The following is a 21689-nucleotide window of genomic DNA, read 5'->3' as shown; positions in this document are numbered from 1 at the left end:
ATAATTCTTCGATAAACAATTTCCCGTAATTAATATCGACCCGTATTTAGAGAAATTTTAAGTTGCTCATTTATGTGATCCGATAAACTTTACATACACTCATTTAGCTCATATAACAACAATATAACTTCGGAATTTTCATTTATTCATCCATATATCGCATAGAAATCAGCAAAAAGTTACTATTCATTTCTCTCTTTTATGAGTACAAATTTCGGGGTTCTGACAACAACCCTCCAACAATAGAGGTTTAGCCCCGTAATCAACATAAAACAAGTGAAATTCATGAAGAGATATGATATAATACAAAGTGTAGATGTAGAAGAATTATCCCTATGATGTTGATCTTGCAATATCCAAGCACAAGTTCTTTCTCCTCCTCCTGACTTCTCCTCTTGGTGACTATCTCCCAATAATACGTATTATAATATTCTCTCCAATAACACCTGATACACAAGTCATATATATGACAAAATCAAATATATAAAGTCATGAAAAAAAAAACCCAGCCTCCTCTCTTTCTTCTTTTCACCGATTTTCATCGATGTCATAGATGTAGAGATTTCATCGATTTTCACCGATGAAAAGCTCTGAATCAGTTTATTTTGCTTGATTTATTCTCGTTTTCTCAATAATACTCCCCATCGGATCCGTTCCAAGATTTCAGATCTACTCGATTTTCAAGATTTTGATTTGATGGTAAATCAATTGAGATGAGTCAGGGATTAGTTATGCGACTTTAATTCAATTTCAGCCATAACCGATGATTACATATATTTATATTTGATAAGATAAGGATCGTGTGAATTGACCCCACGATAATGGTATGAGTTCGAAATCTTTTGTTTTAGTGGTTTTTAATATATTTGTCTTATATATGATTCGTCTTTGGTTTTAATAATTCTGCCCCTTTCGAGGGAGTTCCATAGTTGATGACTTTTTGATCGTATATTGCGATTGTGTTTGTCGTTTATTAACGATTGTGTCATTTTAGATGACTTTGTTTCGGTACCTGGCATAACCTCTCATGCTTGATTCTTCTTTGCCTCTTTTTTTCACCCTCTTTTTTCCTTTCCACGGATTTTGTTTTCATCGGGGTTTTCTTTTCGGTTATTGAAGTTTTATTGGCTAAATTTCCGGGGCCCCATCTCTGCATGACCTTTGGTTAGTCGGTAAACTTTTTTGAATGAAAGTTTTCCTACGGGTCTTTTCTTTCGAGTGTTTTTTCAGACATCGAAATTTTTATCTAATTTTTGTGGGGCTTTTCAACATGTCTTTTGATTAGATGAAATTTTTTCATATATGAAAAAAGCTCTCCGATCCTTTCAGTATTGTATTTCGATACAATTCACTGACATGAAATTCTTATGACAAAAAAAAACACCTGATACACAAGTGCTTTAATTCGAATAGGAATATACAAGGAAATTCCAAACTGAATAGTATTTACAAAGGTCAATATTCGTTGTTGACTTTCTCCTCAGTTCCTGGGTTGTTCCAGTTGGCATTTGGTACTCGAATCCATCTCGAATGATAGAAAATAAAATTATCTTCGCATGAATTGTTGAATCACCCAAATACAACCGCAACAATAATTCTTGCGCGGTACATCATTTCCGACCTACGAATTAAACAAACACAAATGCTTACACATTTATTATGACACCAATATGCTAAATTGTGAAGCAATATTTTGTAAAAATTTATCGTCATTATTCTCTTTTTGATCGAAGAAGTTAAGCTCGAAATCCATAAAAGCAACCGTTAGATCAAAAATTGTAATAAATGGGTCTAGTCGGAAGGTGATTCAAAAATATTGTATTGAGAATCAAAAAACATACCATGATGTTGAGGGAGATCGAGAATTTTATTGTAGTTTCCTTTTAGCTTCTTGATTGTCGCTGATGATATAGAAACTTGAAAAGTAATAGTATGTAACTGATTTTAGACAATCATGAGATAAATGGTTTGTTCAAAGTAGGTAAGATTAAAAAACACCCAGCTACCAATGTTTAAACTCAGACGAAAAGCACAATATTGTCCTCCCCTACAGATTTTAGGAAAGCAGAGTCATATAAATACGAATTAAAGAACAACCTCAAACCAACTTGAGAATACCAACTTAACAATTTTTACACATCAGTTGTGGACGTGGTATCTGTTAATACGCAACTGCACAGAAGTCAATCAGCACAACACTGCATCATGGAACTTGTCATATTATACACCCATTAAAAGTTATCCCACACAAAAACTCCAAAAATTTCAAACAGGCACATTCCAAAATATAGATCCAGATTGAGATCAAAAACTAATTCAGCACATTAAAATGTATAAGTTATAGAAACAAACCAGTAACAAAACCAAGGAGTCTATTATTCTAAAACTGAGATTTAACACCCCAAGTGCCACTCAAAAACAATAACTACCAGTCATTTTATATTGTGAACAATAGTTTTGGCATCAGTATCGCCTAGGATAGCGGTCCATGCGATCCATGCGGTCCATGCGATCCATAAACCTCCCTGAGGGGCACTCAAATGCCAAGTGTCCTCGGCCCCCACAGTTGTGGCAAATCATCAAGGCTACACAGTCACGGCTCATATGGCCCACCTGCTGGCAGTTCCGACACACGATATCACGATAACCACCACCGCGACTGCCACCCCTCTCATCAGTGATATTACCTTTCGGGCAATCTCTAGCAACATGGCCTGATATGTTACACATGTTGCAAACAGGATCATTCTGACAATCACGAGCCAAGTGGCCTGTCTTCCTACAGTTCTTGCATGCCTTGTCATTTGTACAGTCAACTGCTATATGTCCTTGCTTAAAGCAATTATTGCACAGCCTCAGATCACCTGGAGGCAGCTGAGGAGCTGAGCAGTCCCTTGCACGGTGACCTGTCTTGCCACATGTGTGGCAAATTCCCTCATTTGGACAGTTTCCAGCCATGTGTCCAGGCTCCCGACAGTTCCAGCATAGAGACTTTGTGCTGCACTCCGATGCGATATGCCTGGTTAACAGCTTAGTTAGTGACTATGATGACACCCAATAAGCAATAACTACTTACTTTTTTATCCATGAAAGAAAGTTGCAGGAACTTTAAGAGTTCAATGAGAATATAAAAAAATTACAGAAAGCTAAAGCAATTAATTTAAATTCACAATGATTGTGGCACTATTATACACTTCAAACACATTGGAAAGAAAGCAAATCATAAATCATACTTCAAGCACAGGCAACTGTACAGTGTTTCTCTCGGGGCATAATTAAGGCTTAAAGTACCAAGCATTGTGCAGTGTGGATGTAATAGCAGTTTAGTGTATCGAACATTGCACTGTGATCATGGCATGTAGCTTACCACAGTTGAAGTCCACAGAAAAAATACAATCACAACATATCCGAGGCATTCTGATAATGCAGGTGCATTTTAAGTACAGCTCTATGCACATTAATACAAGATGTATCAATTTCTACTTCCCAATTTTCGAAACTAGTCTAAATCATAACACACAAATTAGAAGTCAATTTCTAAGCTAACATTTTAGAGAGTAAACCTAAAGCGCCATTTTAAGTTGCGAAAATAAAGAGCTTATCACAAGAATTCTTACCCCGGAAGGCCACAATTGTGACAAATTGCCACATTAGAGCATTCCCTAGCAAAATGGCCTGGTTTCTTGCAATTCTTGCAAAGGTTGTTCTGGCTGGAGAAACAAACAAGGGTTAATATTGAAATTAAAACACACACATAAGGAGGGGGGAGGAATGAGCAAATATTTCAAAGAGATGATTTTGACAGCTCCAGTTCATAATATCACAAAGAAATACCCATCTAGTTTTGTTTTAAAAGATTACAAACAATTATATATTCTTACAAACTATTACGTTCTAGTGTATGCCAATGCTTTTCCTTGAAAAAATGCATATAAATATCTGATGTACCAAGAATAACGAAGGAGAAAAGTAGAGGCAAATATCAACTTCAAATTTGTGTTCGAAATTCAAATAGATTTTTTAGACCGTACTAAGCAGTACAATAGCAATATGTAGCAGAACCTGTACTGCTTCATGTTAAACAGTTGTCTATATATTATTTGCAACGATGTTTTAAGCAGTGATTTTGACAACTTAAAAACAGTGAACCTGAAACCCCGACGTGTCTCCCTCCTGTATGGTGCATCTCTATAGGAGTAGCGTTCTGTACGGATCTTGCGATCCATCGGGCTCCTGCTGCGGCTTCTGCTGTTGCTTCGGCTCCTGCTGATTGAACTCATTTTCAAACAAACACTCTTCAAACCAACCACCACTCCTGAGCAAAATTACTACCACCACAGTGCTGCCTCCTCCCTGTCCATTACAACCACACCCATTACCACATCCATGAGTCCAATCCAATCCATATTTTACCCTTCATGATATTAGACACCCACCCAACACTACAGAATATATTCAGCATGCATACAACCTCAACCAATTTAAAAAAATCATTCTAATCGGCACCAAAACTCGGTTTGCACGACATCCTCCAACAGATATTTACAACCACCGTGGTTATAAGCCAATGCCATTGAAACATAAAATACCTAAGTAGTTGTAAATGATTAGGCAAACAGGTCACCCAAATTCCAACATCTATAACAAATGAAAGAAATTCCATTTTTATAATCATTATAATCACAGGAGTTTGTTACAGAATTTGTAAGTATCGGAGCTTTAACTTCAGTTCCAATAGAACTACCATATGTAAATATAACTGATTAGAAAAGTGAAACCCCTAAAAGTAATCTATTTCTATTGTATTACTTCAGGTGAAAATAAAAAATCACAATTTCCAAGCACACAAGACATGTACTTACAAAAGGATGTAGCCAAATTCATATAGATAGAAAGACAAAACATTTTTCACCATAAGATGGCATGAAAGTTGATAAATTACTAACCCCTACATTTCAACACATGGGGCGACATGAACTGACATTGTAAGAAACATCAAATACATATAATTTAAGAGGGTTAATACTCTATTTGGTCATTGTACTGGACCAAAACTTTCAAGTGGTCTACCGAGTCAAAAAAGTTTTCATTTAAATAATAAAGCATCTAAAAACTTACAATCACATAACTAAGCTTGAAAAACATTTCACCGCCGTTAACCATGTGTTTGACTTTAACGGAAAACGTTAACTTTAACGGAATCGCATATATTTTCAGATTTACATGTGTAAATTAGGGTTCTTCAAGTTAGTTTGGGGCTTTCAGATTTTCAGACATAGAAGGCCGGGGGAGGAGAAAGATTTGGATTATACACAAACAGGAGCACTGTTTTTATACACAAACAGGAGCACTGTTTACGGACAGACGAGGGTAAAACTCCTATCTGTATCGAGGGTAAGATTGCCGACTGTTTTGTTGAAGACATTGCATGTGGCTCCCATCACATTGCCGTTTTGACTTCGAAAACAGAGATTTATACCTGGGGCAAGGGTGCAAATGCCAAATGCCATATAAACTATTAATTCATTCCTCAAGCTTGTAAAACTAAAAGGTAGTCACTGGTTTGTTTTATTATTCAGTACTATTTTTATATTCATTCTCATTGAAATCATGTGCCTAATGCATTGACACCATAGTAAAGGTGGAAGAAAAAATCAGGAGCATGAGGAGGTGGAAGGGAAATTGCTTGTAAAGTTGTCCTTTACTCGGTAGGGCAAATGAAAATTTTGAGCAAAAACAATGATGAAATAGAACATTAACACATTACGTTTTTAACGGAGACTAACGGAATGACCTAATTGCAAGTTCTAAATGTTACAATTAGTTGACTGAAAGCTTTTTTCACTCGGTAGGCCAACTGAAAATTTTGATCGAGTACAGTGATGAAATAGAGCATTAACCCTAATTTAAGAAGTACAATGAATAACTACTAGTGTCCCTCAACTCAAGGTCGGTACAACATTGTCATTGTATAAAACCAGCAAGGCCTGACTTCTATTTCTAACACAAGTCAAAAAGCGTTCTTTTTATCCACAGTGTCATTGAATCATAGCTGAAAATTAAAATGCCTACTATTATACACTAGATGCAAAACTGAAATTCATAACTTTTGTTTTTGCAAATCAAACCACCATCTTGACCCCAAGTAGCGAGTTAGAGCCAAATGCAAAAGCCCAATAAAAAGTCTGATTTTCAAAACTAAAAATAAGTATTCCGACTTATATTCTCCACTTGTGTTGTTTTTACAGAAACTGAGCTGATTTATAACTGCAATAATCCAACATTCCTCCATGTTATAACATTAATCTCACTATTTCCCCTCTTTCGCTTTCGAAAAATCCCATGACAAAAGGCAAAACCCCTCATTCCAATCAAAATAAGCGCAATCACACAAATACATATATCATACAGCAATACACAGACGCATAAGCAAACACATACAAAGCATTTCACAACAATACGCAGCAAATATCAATTAATTACACAGACAAAGATATGTATAGTCTACTTAAAACGACACCGATTTGACATGTAAACACACAAACAGATACGCATCTAAGAATGATAAGAAATCTATCCGGCGATTACAAAGCATAATAAATCAGATCCAAGAATAAAACTCAGAAGAAAGAGCAATTGAAAGAGAAACCTAGTTCTATCGAGACTTGGATAGCGTCGTCGCAGATCTAATCAAGGTTATCGGTGAGATAATAACTACTGGTAGTATGTGTGTACGTATATATCTAAAACCTATCACCGCTCACGCTTGTCTTTCCCGTATTACCCTCGCCTCACTCGGTCAAACGACTTTAAATTGTTTTATATTAACATAAATCAATATTTCCGTTAAACAAAATTTATCATCTAACCGTCAGGTAAGATTATCGAGTACATTTAGACAATAAATTTTTAATATCCAGGAAAGAATATATTTAAAAATTTATTAAGACACCCCTAAGTGAAAAATATCACAAAATATGAATATATAAATTATAAAATTAGATGTATAAAACGGTGCATAATTATACGAAATTAACATAATATATATATAATAAATATTCAAATTAAAAGGGACTTCTCTAATAATATACCTTAATTAATTAAACATAAAAATAAATATTATTTTATATATATTCGGCAATAACATAATTCTTTTGATTTCTTATTCTATTAAAATACGAAAAGGAGTAAAAACCGTGTATTTTGAAAGACGATGTTCTTTATCAAATACTCCCCCCGTCCCTCCCAATTCTTATCAAATGGGTTGGGGACGAAGATTAAGAAATATGAAAAAAGTAGTGAAAAACATAAAGAAAAGTGCTTTGAAGTGGTGTGGCCCATTGATTTTTAATATATAAAAAGAAGATAGTGGAGTAAAAGTGGTGTGAAAAGGAAAGAAAATTAGAGAAGTGGCGGGACACATTGACTATTTTTGATAAGTTTTGAAATGTAAAGAATTAGATGGGACACCCAAAAAAGGAAAGTGTAAAGAAATAGAAGGGAAGGAGGGAGTAGTAATCAACACATACATTACATAAAACGAAGATGAAAGAGATGTTTAAAGAAAAGAATCCGATCTTTGATGTACTGAATCATCCATAACACATACGCATTTGAATTTTCAGAATCATGGAATTTATAGGAAGTTACCACTAACACATTTGTGGAAGCAAACAAGGAAGATGTCGTTGAACATAAACTGCTTGAATAAAGGTTAAGTGCCCCTCTTTCATCAAATTATTCTTTTTTGTAAAGTACGAATTTCAATTTTAACTTTCTGCTTACTCCTCTATGAAGAAAGGCTTGTCGAAAAGAAGAGCGCACCAGTTGGACTAAGAAAGGCATGAAAGGTATTGTTTTAGTTGAGTTAAGTAAAGACTACATCCAACGGCTATTCAACTATAGCGAGAAAGATATGAAGATCATCCAGTATTGGAGTCCAATTGCGCGCTTGTAATTAAAATGTGTTGACGGCTTGACGCACTATGATGATGGAACTCTAGTGTTCAGGATCATCAGGCGGAGATTTGAACTTAGAGTATCCTCGATGGGTGTGGCAAGAGTAAGGGTGATGTGCGCAACTATTAGTTCTGGTGGTTTGGGAACATGTCCTTAAATGATGAGCATTGGATCAGCTCCTACGGTGATGGTTGGTATTGAGGCCGCCAGAATGGTAGTCGAAATTTTGATCCACAATGTTAGGCCCTGGACATTGAAAATCCACGAAACTCATTGTAGAAAGTCTAACATGTAATTTTTGAGCTCAAAGAATTAATTATCAAATCCAAAATAGTGCAATAATAAATGCGCCTCCTTCTTTTACACCATCTATAATTTGTTTTTTTTTTCCAGATTGTATTTCGACCCATATCATTAGTGGTAATATTTGACGTATATTTGGCGGGTTATAAAGTACTCGGTTAGAAAATAAAACATACAATAATAGTTAATATTAGGTTAAGATCCAGAACTTAATATTTAAGATAATTCAATATCGAATATTATAATATTTTATCATATGTGGACATACTAAATGAGAAAATAATTCGAGATCTAAGCAAATGAGTATCTCCTTTTATTTGAATCATTTTACATTCAATATACATGTTTGCGATTTCACATTGAAGGAAATTATTTCTGCTATGCCTGCAACTAGTCCACCTTTACGATTTCGCAACAGGTATTATCTTTTTCATAATATTGATCATGGTAATAAAATAGTCCAATCCAAATTAGAATGGAACATTTATATCTTTTAAAATTGCCTCATTCTAACACTTTCAACCACTAAAATGAAAAATCTATTCCAATCAAAGGTAAATACTTTCAGCTATAGGGTGGTGGCTCAGATTCTGGATGACACTAGAACGACGACGGTTACTCTTTTCAACAAAGAAGTAAAACAACTTATTCAAGTACCAATTCATAAGCTCATTGTTGAACTTGGAGAGGTTAGCATTTTAGATATTGTACTAGACGACAATGACATACACTTATCACCTATCTGTATGTTTTCAAATTAGCTCTATTCTAATATTAGGGATCAGACATGGAAGAAATTTCCACCTTCTGTCAAAAACATAATCAGAAAGTACTGCACTTTTCAAATTAAAATCTCTGACTACAGTATAACACAGAGTATACCGTAGCACGTGTCTCCGAATGCTCAACTACAAAAGCCTCCACTTCTGACACTGTGAACTCTGGCCACAGGGACAAACAGATTAGATTGGAATGACCAGCCATGTTTCCTAATATTTTAGATCTTTTAACCACTTAACGCGTTGCACTTTAAACTAGTAGAGCTGAAACCCAATTTAATTATTTCACAATAGACTCATCTTTAATATATGTTGTTGTGCTAATATTACTATGAATTAGCTTTTAACTCTAAATTACATTTTTACTACAAATTTAATGTTTGACAAATTGGATTTAAGGGTTTTTGTAAGACAATTTAATATAATTTCAATAGTTAAAAGTCTCAACTTGTACCATGAATTTAAAGCGATACACTCAGTCGTGGAGTTACTCATCATTCTCTTTGCTTAGGAGCACATATTTGATGAATTGCAATGAATCAATGATAATGAACCTGTGAGCCGTGAAGCAGGAATACTCCACTATACTGAAGAATCGCAGATGCGGTGCTGGAATGGTAGAATTTGTAATTTCACAATATATTAAACCCAAACAAAAAAATCAGGTTCGCATTCTTTACCAATCAATATGCTTTTAAATCCTCAATACAAAGAGTTTGAAAAATGACTATTTTTACCCTCCCCTCACTTTCCCACCTAATACAATTGGCTACCTGTTTTGGTCATTTTCTCATCAAATGGTCATTTTCTCATCAAATGGATAGTCCATGTTTTGTTGGGTGTGCTCCAACTTTCTTCTGGTGAAATCATTAGCAGTCTGCTTTATTAGTGTAATCAATTCCGAAGAATGTATAAATGAAATTGCAGAAGGTAGCAACTTTATTGCTAGCACACATGTAAAATCAGCTTTTAGTTCTCTTTTTGCATATTTGACATGAGAAACTAATTCTCTGGTTTTGTAGTTGGTTTTCTCTCCGTCCACAATTGTTTATGGGCAACCTGAAAAAATCACAACAGTCGAAGATTTTGAGCTGAAAACTATGACCCATATGGGCGCACTAAGGTATATAGCTACAACATATGTTATCACAAGTACCTAACAAATAGTTAATTACATCAGTATGATTATTATAACTTTAATAAGTTGTATTTCCGTGTTCTTTTTGCGCTTCCATGAAGAAATTGCACGAGATATGCAAAAGGCATATTTAGACTAGCAAATCATTTTGTTAAGAAATTTAAATCCTGTCGATGGTAAACTTGGTGAAGATCATAAATGAATTCCCAACAGTCTTCTACCTTATATACAACAAGTTGTTGTTGGAAGATTAAGTGAGTAAAATGTATATGATCATGATTATCCTACACCAGACGGTATTGCATTATGTGTGCTATATTCATGATGTGTTCACCATTAGCGCATTTTAATGATCTGCTTCAGTTTAGGTTATGCTGCCTATAAACACACAACTTTCTTGAGGCAGATGAATTTTTTTTTATGATTTCATGATTTTACATATTCGTGACTATATATATGATATGGACCTAACAGGTGGTCAAGTTGCTGCACTCAGAAAGATTTTCTCGACAGATAATATATATTGTAGATTATATGCATATACTGGTATTATTACTTTTAAACTTGAGCTTTTTAGGAAAGACCTCCATTTAATAAAAATATGCTACAAAAATTTCATCCAAAATTATGTCCCGCAACATATATACAAATACATATCAATAAAAAATATAAGAAAATACATGAAAAATACCGTAACATCAAATGCTAATAAAAGTAGACAAATCTTTATTCTTTATAAAAAAAATTAATAATTAAATTAATTTTTCTAATAGTTTTAACCTACAAAGAAAAATATTTCTTATTTTATTTTATTAAAAATTATAGTTTAATTTTGATAATTAAATTTTTTAATCATATTAAACATAAAACTTTATCAAATAACTAAAAAGACCCTATGCATTGCACGGGGATTACAAGCTACTATCTCTAAATATATATAAGTAGGATATGGTCTGTCTACACACAATATCCAATAATTTCAAATATTCACAGATTTTTCAAAATTTCTGAGAAAATACCAAATATAGAAAAAAGAAGAAGAAATTTATACGACGGCTCATAAAAAAAGTTATCAGTCACCCAGTTTGTGACACCCTCCAAACCAGGGGTCTCGATTTGGGGGTCACAACCTGACTCACAATAATATAATATGCACATCGGAATAAAATGCTAATATTATAAGACAATAATATGACCCCTACATGCAACTGTATCGTTCACAAGTTATGATATGAAACAAGCACTAAATAAAACCATTATGTGATTACACACTACAAATTGAATTAGTATAACTTCTACGTGAGTTACACTAATCCTCAAAAGTCTAGATAAGTTTTATAACTAAGTCATATTTTATTACACACTACAAAAGTTCTATGTACACCTTAGGTTTCTTCCTACCTGTGCGGGTAAATTAAACCTGAAAATCTGGGGGTGATTAAGAGGAGCCCTTTTCCTTGCAGTAAGACGAAGTCTTGGCATAATTAGGTCAAACTAAAAGATTAGCACAACAACAACAAAACAAGAATGAGCAACGGGAAGGCTCAACAATATATGTATAATGCTTAAATTCTAAGCAGGAAGAAGTGCTATCTTTCTGGAAGTAAAGAAATAATAAACAATAGTATCCAATGAAAAGCAAAAGCAATATCAGCTTAAGTAATCAACTTGTAACTTTTAGATTGGAATCTTAACTGACAGGTGTACTATCACAACTAGGGGTGTATACGGGTAGGTGAAACTAATCGAACCAATCTAAATCGACCATATTTCACCCGAACCAATTCGATTTTTTTTGACCCGATAGATAATTGGATTTAAAAATGATTAACCCGATTTAATTGGGTTGGACACGGGTTTTAGTTTATTACCGATCCAACCCAACCCGATTGAAAAATATTAAATCACATATTTGCCTTATTATAAGCAGTTTTTTAAGATGTTATAGTGTTTAACTCATTTTGTAGATAATGGGTATTTAACCTGCTTGCTGTAGTTTTAGAAGCGGCAAATAAACTACTTATTATCTATTTGGCTCTCTTAATATTGTTAGACTTTTTCTGTTCAAGTATCAGACTGACAGACTCTAAGTATAGACATTTAGTTAAAGTTCTATCTTTTGATGTGTCGAAGTTTGGATTTGCTTTATTATGGGGAAAAAATTATTTTATATTTCATAACCCGATCAAACCGATCCGAATCGAAGTAATACAAATTGGTTTGGATTATGAATTTAATTTTTATGTGTTGGGTTGAGAATTTGAAAACCCGAATTAATTGGGTTGGGTCGTTAAATCTTTAACCCGCCCAACCCGAACCGTGTACACCCCTAATCACACAGGATCACACTTCGTAGAAGCATGTCTAAATTCACATGTACCAAATATAAGGCAACACATTGGCCTTTGGCAGCAAAGTAATATCATATTTCGAATAATACCCAAATAGCCCTTCACTGGACCGTCGTCACGGCCTCGTACGCATACATCCAATCCATAAAAATATTTTTCTTAAGGGGTCGAATTAATTAACTCTCTCATTTAACCAACTCCCTATTTCACATGGTCCGGAGTAATCACAACAATTGATGGCAACATAACTAGAATAATTAATTATTTGCTTATCATGAACTCAAAATCTATACTGTACGGAGTATATCTGGATAGAATAGTTTGCATATCTATCTAAAAGTAATTCAAGGATTCTAGTAGAACGATTACTAGATAGTGGTGAATTCAATCATTGAAATGTAATGAAATCATTGGTTGAGTATCCGTATGATGTGTCTTACAATGATATATGAAACAATAATTGTAATTCAAGTTTATGGCATTCTCTGATTTGGAATACAAAATATGACAAGAATTGCCTTGGCAATAATTAAAAGTTGTGAAATAGAATCACTTGCCTTTTGGTGTGCTCTAAAGTGGTACTCGACTTATCACTTGATGTAATTACTAAACTCTTGAATCTATAAATCAAAAGTATTGATTCAACAACTTAGGTCAATTCAATTAACGTAATTGTACGTCTCGTAATAATAGAAACTACCCAATCGATTATACGCATCATGGTATCAGCACGTAAGTCACATATCACATAATCAAGTATTTCATATAACACGTGATTCATGTTAATAATTGTTAAGTATCGTCTATAGTATTTAAATCAAATACGTACCCACAGACGCCTTCTCGTTTGCCTCCCAACCTTAGCTTTTTTTTCTCCAGCGATACCTCTGTTTACAAATCTCCTCCACCAGAATCGTACCCTATCCTATCTACCTCCTGCGACAACACCGCCGCCACCTCTTCCCTTCTGATTCAACCGTTCAGCCCCCTCACACTACAGCTGCACAACACAACAATCAATACCTAGCATACAAGCGTAATACGAAGCAGGACTCGATTTACAGATATTAGTGAACCATCACCTTCGGATTAGCCGATTGTAGGACTGAGCAAAACCGAACCGAAATCGAAAAACCGAACCGGACCGAATAATTTCGGTCCGGTTTAGTCCTAATTTTCTGAAATTTTGGTATCTTCGGGTATTTCGGTCCGGAACGAAATAAAATACGGCCCGGTCCGGTCCCCATCAAAAAAATTCGGTTCTGTACCGAATGGACCGAACTTTATATATATAATTAATATTTTGATTTTATATATTAAATAACATATTCTATACAACTGGTAAACTATACTACGCCTAATCTTATACTCCCTCCATCCCATTTTAAGTGTCCTGTTTGACTTTTGAATGGTCAAATTGACCAAATTTTGACTGAGATTTACACATATAATATAATTTTTAAAAATAAAAAAAAATATATCACTATAAAGTACATACAATATACTATAGAATGTAATTTTTAGTTTTTAAATATAATAACAAATTTGTTCTTTATGTTTGGTCAAAAATTGGTCAATTTGACCGTTGAAAATCAAAACAAGACACTTAAAATGGGATGGAGGGAGTATGTCCTAATCTATTACTCCCTCCGTCCCATTTTATGTGACCTCATTTCCTTTTTGGGACGTCCCAAAAAGAATGAACCTACAATACTTACTATTTTTGAACACTACTTTTCACTATTACACCCACTACCTCTCTATTTTATACTCTCTTTTTATTAAATAAACACTATTACACCCACTACCTTCCTCCATTATCTCAAATCTATTATTAAATATTGATGGGTCCCACCACTTTACCCACTTTTCAACTACATTTACTACCTTTTTCTTAATCTCCGTGAAAGTCAAACCAAGTCACTTAAATTGGGATGGAGGGAGTACCTAGTTTGCTAATATCCCTTCCCTCCCAGCGCCGCGCGCACACAACACAGATCATTGCTCGTCAGATTAAAGAATCAAAGATACTCCACACTCCACAGAATCAATTCGAGCTTAGAATCACAGCCTAAGGCCTTCAGCCCCGTTAATTGATTTCTAGATTTTTCTCATTAATCATGCTTGATGATTTTCTTTATAATACAGATAATTTGAAATTTTTTTAAAATCTGTTCTGGCGGATCGGACCGGACCGACCGAATTATTTCGGTTCGGTTCCGGTTCGGTCCATATGCAAACTTCGGTCCGGTCCAAAAAATTTCAGAAATTCGGTCTTCAGTCCTTTCGGTTCGGTCTGGACCGAACCCAGACCGAACCGACCGAATGCTAGCCGATTGATTTAGTACTGAAACCCTCGAACTTTCTTCGCTCATTAAAAGGAATTTACCCACCGCCTCTTGTTAATACTCTTGTTAATACTATATGATGTTTATCTGTTAGGTTTTTGATTATATATACTAACTAAACGTACACGCGATAGACACGGAGCTACTACACAGTACTGATATAGCTTTTTGTTATTGGTTTATTAAAAAAATGCACCCCACTATTAATAAAAAGTTAAAGTTTTAACAATAATATAAATCTGGGGTCCGAAAATGTTTTCGAAACATCTAGCTAAACATACCCAAAAATCCTAAAATTTTCAAATCGAATAAATCCGTGAAAAGTTTTATCTATAAATACTTTAAATATTTAAATTAAATTGTCCAAATAATTTCTAAAGTGCAAATAATCAAAATAATTATTTGCAAGATTTATAATATTTTGAAATCTGTTTAAAACATAAAATACCAAAATTGAAATATTCTGATAAATTTTAATTGGACAAAATTTTGTAATATAAATAAATACGGATTTTAATATTTTCAAATCAAAGAACAACTCTGATTTATAAAATTTTTAATATACTCGATTTCTAAACTGTTCACTCGTGTTGAGAATAAACAATTAACATTACACAATTAATCATGTACCCCAATTTAATCAATTAAAGGCATCCATCAAATATTATTACAGTTAATCATATTAGTCACCAAAATCCACATAATCACAAAATTGCAATTATGCGAGTATTCATTTTATGGATAACCAATAAAATAATCATGCTCAATTAAATGACACCAAAACTGTGCATGTCATATAAAACATTTAACAGTTATTTACATGATTAAAATATCACAAAATTTTCCCGGATATAACACAGTTTGAAGAATCATGATTTAATATTTGATATTTGTTTGCATTCTCATTAATAGTTATATATTCAAAATTGACAACAATTGTTAATATAAATATAAATAGATGATAATCACGAAAAATATTAATGAAAAGCAACGAGAAATGGTGATATCGAAATTAATAAGAAAAATATACTCCTCTGATTCTTTATTCTTTTTCTGTTTGAGATGTTGGAACTGTTCATAATATTAGACAAATTATTAATTCGGTCTTTCTAATGTGTGCCCAAGGGCACACATTAAACACTAAATTCTATAAAAATGACTTGTTTTGATTGGTGGAGTTGATGTGAATGCAGGAGGCCATTATCATTTATCGTTCATCCACCAATCAAAAATGAGTTATTTTTATTGGAGTTAGGGACTATTGTGTGCCTTTGGGCACACCATTAGAAAATCTTTATTAATTTATGCATAATTTATAAGACCAAATATAGTGAGTGATTTTGTTAAATTCGTATTTATGAGTGCTTTAATACAATAAATTTTTTATATTTAATATTAATATGATATTAAATATATGATGAATAAAAATGTGTGTCGAAGTCAAACACGAAAACTGAAAAGTAAAAGATAGAGGGAGGAGTAAAATCGCCGTGCGCGCTAAGCACGGGTAATATCCAAAGTTGTAATAACAGAGGAGGGGTTTAGAGGAGCCCTAGTTGAAGCTCCGATCTATTCTTCTTTCGCGGCGGCTCCATCTCTCCGGCGGCTCTTTCTTCCTCACGTAAGCCCAAGACTCCTACTTTTACTGCCTTTTCTCTTCTTCACTGCTTCCGTTTCTTTCTCTTTCAGTGATTTCTTTCTCTTCAACTGACGAATTGATGTATTCAGTTTCGTTGATTGCCGACGCGTGTATATCTCTATTGTATATTTGTATCTCTAGACCACTAGACTGTATATATTTGCTCTTGCCCCGACTAATAAGACGGCTGCTCATATGTTGCACTCTACTTATTTTCTGTTTGCTTTTTTTTTTTTTTTTCTTCTTCTAATTCTGTTAATTTAGTACTGATTTGTTTTATAAATTGAGGATGAGTCCACTATGTGGGTGTATCCCCATTTTTGAAAATTTGCCGAATTTCCGTATGCCCGGTATGTGGTAGACTGGTAGTTATGCTGATGTGTGTTATCTTCCAGGGCTACTATTACCCAGCACTCGCTCTTATGATGTTACTTACTGAAGATGCTATGGAAAATCTCTTTCAAGCCTTGAATGCAGAGGATGACATGGTACAAGATTCTTCTTCGCCTCTTACTGTAAATCCTGCTAAATACGAGCGGAATGGGAATGTGCCTTCTGTGGAAGATGTAGATTGGGCAGATTCCTGTTTGGTTAACAATGCTGAAGATTCAGATCCTAATTGGACTCTCGTGCTGGATGCCTTAGCAGAGACTCTTAGTTCCCGTTCTGACGCACCTGCTGATTCAGCATCTCAAAGAGATGCTTCGACAGGAGTGGACACTGCGATTGCACGTACCAGTGAGGAAACGGAACCGTTAGTCTCTGTGGATACAATAGCCTTTAATTCTGCATCTACACTGGCTAAAAATAAATCAGAAAAGAACAGTGATGGCTATCCAATAGATGACCAGAATGATGCATTGCCCTTGGGAAGTACGTATGACAGTTTTTTCCTTCCGACTTACAAAGAAGATACGAGAGAAGTCAATGATTTTGTTGCTGAATTTGATTCTGAGTTTCCAGTATATGCAATGGAGCAAAGAAATCAAATTATCTTTAAGGAGTGGGATATAGACATTCCAGACGAGGAAGATGAGCTTACCAAACAGTTGGACAAAATCCTGTCAGGCGGTAATACTTCACAAGTAGATCCTCCAGGTATTGATGATACTGGGTTGTGGGAAGCATCGAGGGGAAAGTCCATGAATGATCCTCTGGCTGGATCTGTGGACCTGTCAATTGATGATCTTATTTCCGGAGTTTCTGACCTATCTTTGAATGGATATTCTGCTTAATAAACTCTTAGTTTGCACTATAGAAGTCAAATTGAACAACTTTACATTGCTTAGGTTTTCTTATATAATGTATATTAGAAAATTGCTAGTTTATATGGTACCGATGACCTGAGTTGGACAATGCAAGTAAAATTTGCAAGTGTGATATTGATCCTGGTCGCAAGGGCGAGCATGGACCTTGGTAATATCCTGCACCTATTAATGTGATTTTAGGACTGCTTTTGGAACTTTAGATTTAAGTTGAAGGATCAGAGACCAAGCATTCAATCGCAACTCATGTTTTGTTATATTTCTTTCTTAGTTGTAGTTACTCGTGCCTTGTCTAGCTAATATATTTCTTTACTCCTTCCATTTCACAATACATGTCCATTTTAGACAAAAAAAAAATGTTTCAAAATACTTGTCCACTTCAACTTTCACGCAAGTGGTTCCCGGGCATATTTACTTCACATATTTTTAATTTATATTTCCAAGATCGATCATATTCCACATATTATGTTCAATTAATGACTCAATACAACTCTATTGTTATCAAAATTCATTTTTTTAATATGCTTGATTTTTTGAAAATGGACAGGTATTTTGAAACGGAGAAGTGATAATAATTATAGTATAGAGAAATGCTATTTCTTTGTACTATGGGCAAAATTTATGCAGATTATAAGATTCACACACTTTTATGAAATATATTCTAAAGCTAATAAAGATTTTTACATTGAATGACCAACTTGGCAAGCTGCCCATTGGTATTGTGGAAGTTGTCATCAAAACGAGGGATTAGACATTGGCCATTAAATCCATTACAGGTAGCAATTAGCAAACAGAAAAAGAAGAAGAGATTAACAGATAATTAGAGCCTCTAACTCACTTTTCCATAGGAATCTCCATCTCCTTGCACAGTTACACCCAAGAAAGTGATGCATTTGTCTTTTACCTGAACATGTATGGCAACACTAAAGAATTCAACAAATCCATCTAAAACACTTGTCCAACAAATGCCAAGTAGACAAACTGATATCTACATGGCATGCCATGATTAGTCAATGTATAGCAGCCTCAAATTAGACATCTTTAGTGAAACACAAATGACAATTATAAATAGAATGATCAAGTGAAGGTACAATGAGTGGTATTGAGAAGTAGAGATAGCTTGAGACCAGATAAGATAAGTAAAGGCCAAGGCTACTAGTGTTTTTGTTTTTAAGAGCTCACACACTCAGTCTTCTGGAGCATAACAGGAACATACAATGGCCTCTGCATCCCTCCTCAAGTCCTCTACTATCCTCGACAAGTCTGAGTGGGTGAAGGGTCAGACCCTCCGCCAGCCCTCAGTCTCAGTTGTCCGCTGCTACCCGTCCGCCACCTCAGCCATAAACATCAGAGCTTCCTATGCTGATGAGCTTGTTAAGACCGCGGTAAGTTCTTTGTTTTTGTTAAGACTTGTTTTACATAATGTACAAATTTTAACCAATTTATGGACAATGCATACGACATACAAGTAAACAAGAGTCAGTGAAATTTATATATTTGTTCTCTTAAATTTTGCGGTACAGAATACTATAGCATCACCTGGGCGTGGAATTTTGGCCATGGATGAGTCAAATGCTACATGTGGAAAGCGGTTAGCCTCAATTGGGCTGGAGAACACAGAGGCCAACCGCCAAGCATACCGTACCCTCCTTGTCTCGGTCCCTGGTCTTGGTAACTATGTCTCTGGAGCTATCCTGTTTGAGGAAACTCTTTACCAATCAACTGTTGATGGCAAGAAAATTGTTGATGTTCTCAAGGAGCAGAACATTGTTCCTGGTATCAAAACCGACAAGGTACTTATTTTCATATCTCAAACCATGCTGATTTTGAACTCATAGCTAGGAGTATTGACTTGAGTCCCCCCTTAAGAGTAAAATAAAACTAAGCACGCAATGAATGGAATAATAATGAACAATGGTTTTAGTCAGTACTATTTAGCTAAGATGATTATCTAAGATTACGGGATAATATAATTGTCTGTTGATCCAACCTCTTGCATTAATTCAGTTGTAGTGTCACATATATTACTACTTTTGCTTAGACCAAACACATATTAGTACTATTATTGAGTTTTAAGTATAAGAAATATGACCTTTGGAAGTTGGAACAAGAATGTGAGTTTAAAAGGTAAAATCCTGTTTCAACAGGGTTTAGTCCCCCTAGCTGGTTCAAATGATGAATCCTGGTGCCAAGGTCTTGATGGCCTTGCTTCACGCTCTGCTGCTTACTATCAACAGGGAGCTCGTTTTGCTAAATGGTATGACTAGATATATGGATTCCTCAAACAATTCCTAGAATAAAATAAATTGTTCTTTCATTTTGATGGTCTAACAACATACCTATATGTGATCAATCAGGCGTACCGTTGTGAGCATTCCCAATGGTCCATCTGCCTTGGCAGTGAAAGAAGCTGCCTGGGGCCTTGCTCGCTATGCTGCAATCTCTCAGGTATGACCGAATCTCAGATATATGAGTATGACTTAGGTAATTAGGTTTAACATCTTTCACTTGAGTAATGTCTGTATAACAACATCTGACCTTCAGGATAATGGATTGGTACCCATTGTGGAGCCTGAAATAATGCTTGACGGTGAACATGGCATCGAGAGGACTTTTGAAGTGGCTCAAGCAGTTTGGGCTGAGGTCTTCTTCTATCTTGCTCAGAACAATGTCCTGTATGAAGGTATCCTCCTCAAGCCTAGCATGGTTACCCCTGGTGCAGAATGCAAGGAACGAGCCACTCCTGAACAAGTTGCTGACTACACTTTAAAGCTCCTCCACAGAAGAATCCCTCCGGCTGTCCCTGGAATCATGGTACAGATATTTAGAATATACTAACAATTAACAACGTTCTGAGGGAGTACTTGGTGAGTAATAAAAACGTTTGGTTATATACTAAGATGTTGAATTGTTTGTGGTTGGACAGTTTCTGTCAGGAGGACAATCTGAAGTCGAAGCAACCCTCAACTTGAACGCCATGAACCAATCTCCCAACCCGTGGCACGTGTCATTCTCCTATGCCAGGGCTCTTCAGAACACCTGCCTGAAGACATGGGGTGGTCGCCCAGAGAATGTCGCCGCAGCTCAAGAGGCATTGCTTGTCAGGGCCAAGGCCAACTCTCTTGCTCAACTCGGAAAGTACACCGGTGAAGGTGAATCAGAGGAAGCAAAGAAGGGAATGTTTGTCAAGGGTTATGTGTACTAATTATGACAATGCATCAAATTTTCCTTGGCACCAACAGCAGAGATTAAGGCGAATCTATAAAGAACATAATTTATTTTTATTTCTACTTATAAGTTATTATAGATGTCAAGACTATTTCTGTTTCATTTTTCGAATCTCGACCACTTAATAATCTAAAGCTTCTCTATGTGGAGATTAGTTAGTCTGTATCACCATTGATATTTATTAAACTTTCATGATATTATAGTGCGTATTTTCAATATTTGCTCCATGATTAAACATTCTCCGTCTGGTCCTTTATGGTTTACTCTTAAATGTCATTAAGCTGCATATCTTAACTTTGTTTTAGTAAAGAAACTTGTGATGGGCCTCAGCCCAAAAGACGTGGAGAAGCCCTGCTAGCAGGCCCAAGGTGAAAACCCAAAGATAAATAACACTTAACATAGATCTATAAATAGAAGATGAGAAAACTTGGAAACAAAGGAATAATAGTTGTTGTAATAGAAGAGATCCGTAAGAATAATTAATAATACAGTTTGTTTATTAATATTTGTAATAGTTAGAGATCGGTGAGAATAATCGAATACTCCCTCCGTCCCATTTTAGTTGTCACATTTCCTTTTTTGTTGGTCAAATTGACTAATTTTTGACCAAAGATTACAAGTCACTCTTTTATTATTTTAAAAAACTGAAAATTACATCTTAAAGTAGATTAAAAGTTAT

General features: G+C 34.9%; 3 protein-coding genes and 1 long non-coding RNA gene across 5 annotated transcripts; 3 read left to right on the top strand and 1 right to left on the bottom strand.

Annotated features, from left to right (window-relative positions):
- Window positions 1-2278: 2278 nt before the first annotated feature.
- Window positions 2279-6791, bottom strand: LOC108227693 (zinc finger protein GIS2). 2 transcript variants are annotated; one of them, XM_017402981.2, is made up of 4 exons: window positions 6650-6791; window positions 4150-4353; window positions 3618-3710; window positions 2279-3019 (listed from the first exon to the last, which is right to left on the bottom strand). In XM_017402981.2, exons 2-4 carry the CDS (start codon window positions 4278-4280, stop codon window positions 2464-2466), a joined length of 780 nt encoding a protein of 259 aa, XP_017258470.1. In that variant the 5' UTR covers window positions 4281-4353; window positions 6650-6791; the 3' UTR covers window positions 2279-2463. The 2 variants fall into 2 exon arrangements, with proteins under 2 accessions (XP_017258470.1, XP_017258471.1); XM_017402982.2 differs by having other exon boundaries at window positions 4150-4589; window positions 6650-6785.
- Window positions 4719-6325, top strand: LOC135147047 (uncharacterized). Its single transcript, XR_010284410.1, has 2 exons — window positions 4719-5018; window positions 5915-6325. It is a non-coding gene; the product is annotated as an uncharacterized LOC135147047 (long non-coding RNA).
- A 9529-nt stretch (window positions 6792-16320) lies between the features above and the next one.
- On the top strand, window positions 16321-17937 carry LOC108225108 (uncharacterized). The gene is made up of 2 exons (XM_017399923.2): window positions 16321-16499; window positions 16913-17937. Exon 2 carries the CDS (start codon window positions 16940-16942, stop codon window positions 17750-17752), a length of 813 nt encoding a protein of 270 aa, XP_017255412.1. The 5' UTR covers window positions 16321-16499; window positions 16913-16939; the 3' UTR covers window positions 17753-17937.
- Window positions 17938-18829: 892 nt separating this feature from the next.
- LOC108192787 (fructose-bisphosphate aldolase 1, chloroplastic) lies at window positions 18830-21226 on the top strand. The gene is made up of 6 exons (XM_017359273.2): window positions 18830-19167; window positions 19306-19575; window positions 19930-20039; window positions 20140-20230; window positions 20327-20596; window positions 20709-21226. Exons 1-6 carry the CDS (start codon window positions 19000-19002, stop codon window positions 20985-20987), a joined length of 1188 nt encoding a protein of 395 aa, XP_017214762.1. The 5' UTR covers window positions 18830-18999; the 3' UTR covers window positions 20988-21226.
- The last annotated feature ends 463 nt before the right edge of the window (window positions 21227-21689 follow it).

The sequence above is a fragment of the Daucus carota genome, chromosome 6, assembly GCF_001625215.2.
Source record: "Daucus carota subsp. sativus chromosome 6, DH1 v3.0, whole genome shotgun sequence".
Taxonomy (NCBI): domain Eukaryota; kingdom Viridiplantae; phylum Streptophyta; class Magnoliopsida; order Apiales; family Apiaceae; genus Daucus; species Daucus carota.
Note: the sequence above shows the minus strand (reverse complement) of the source record. Positions and strands in the feature narration are given on the sequence as shown.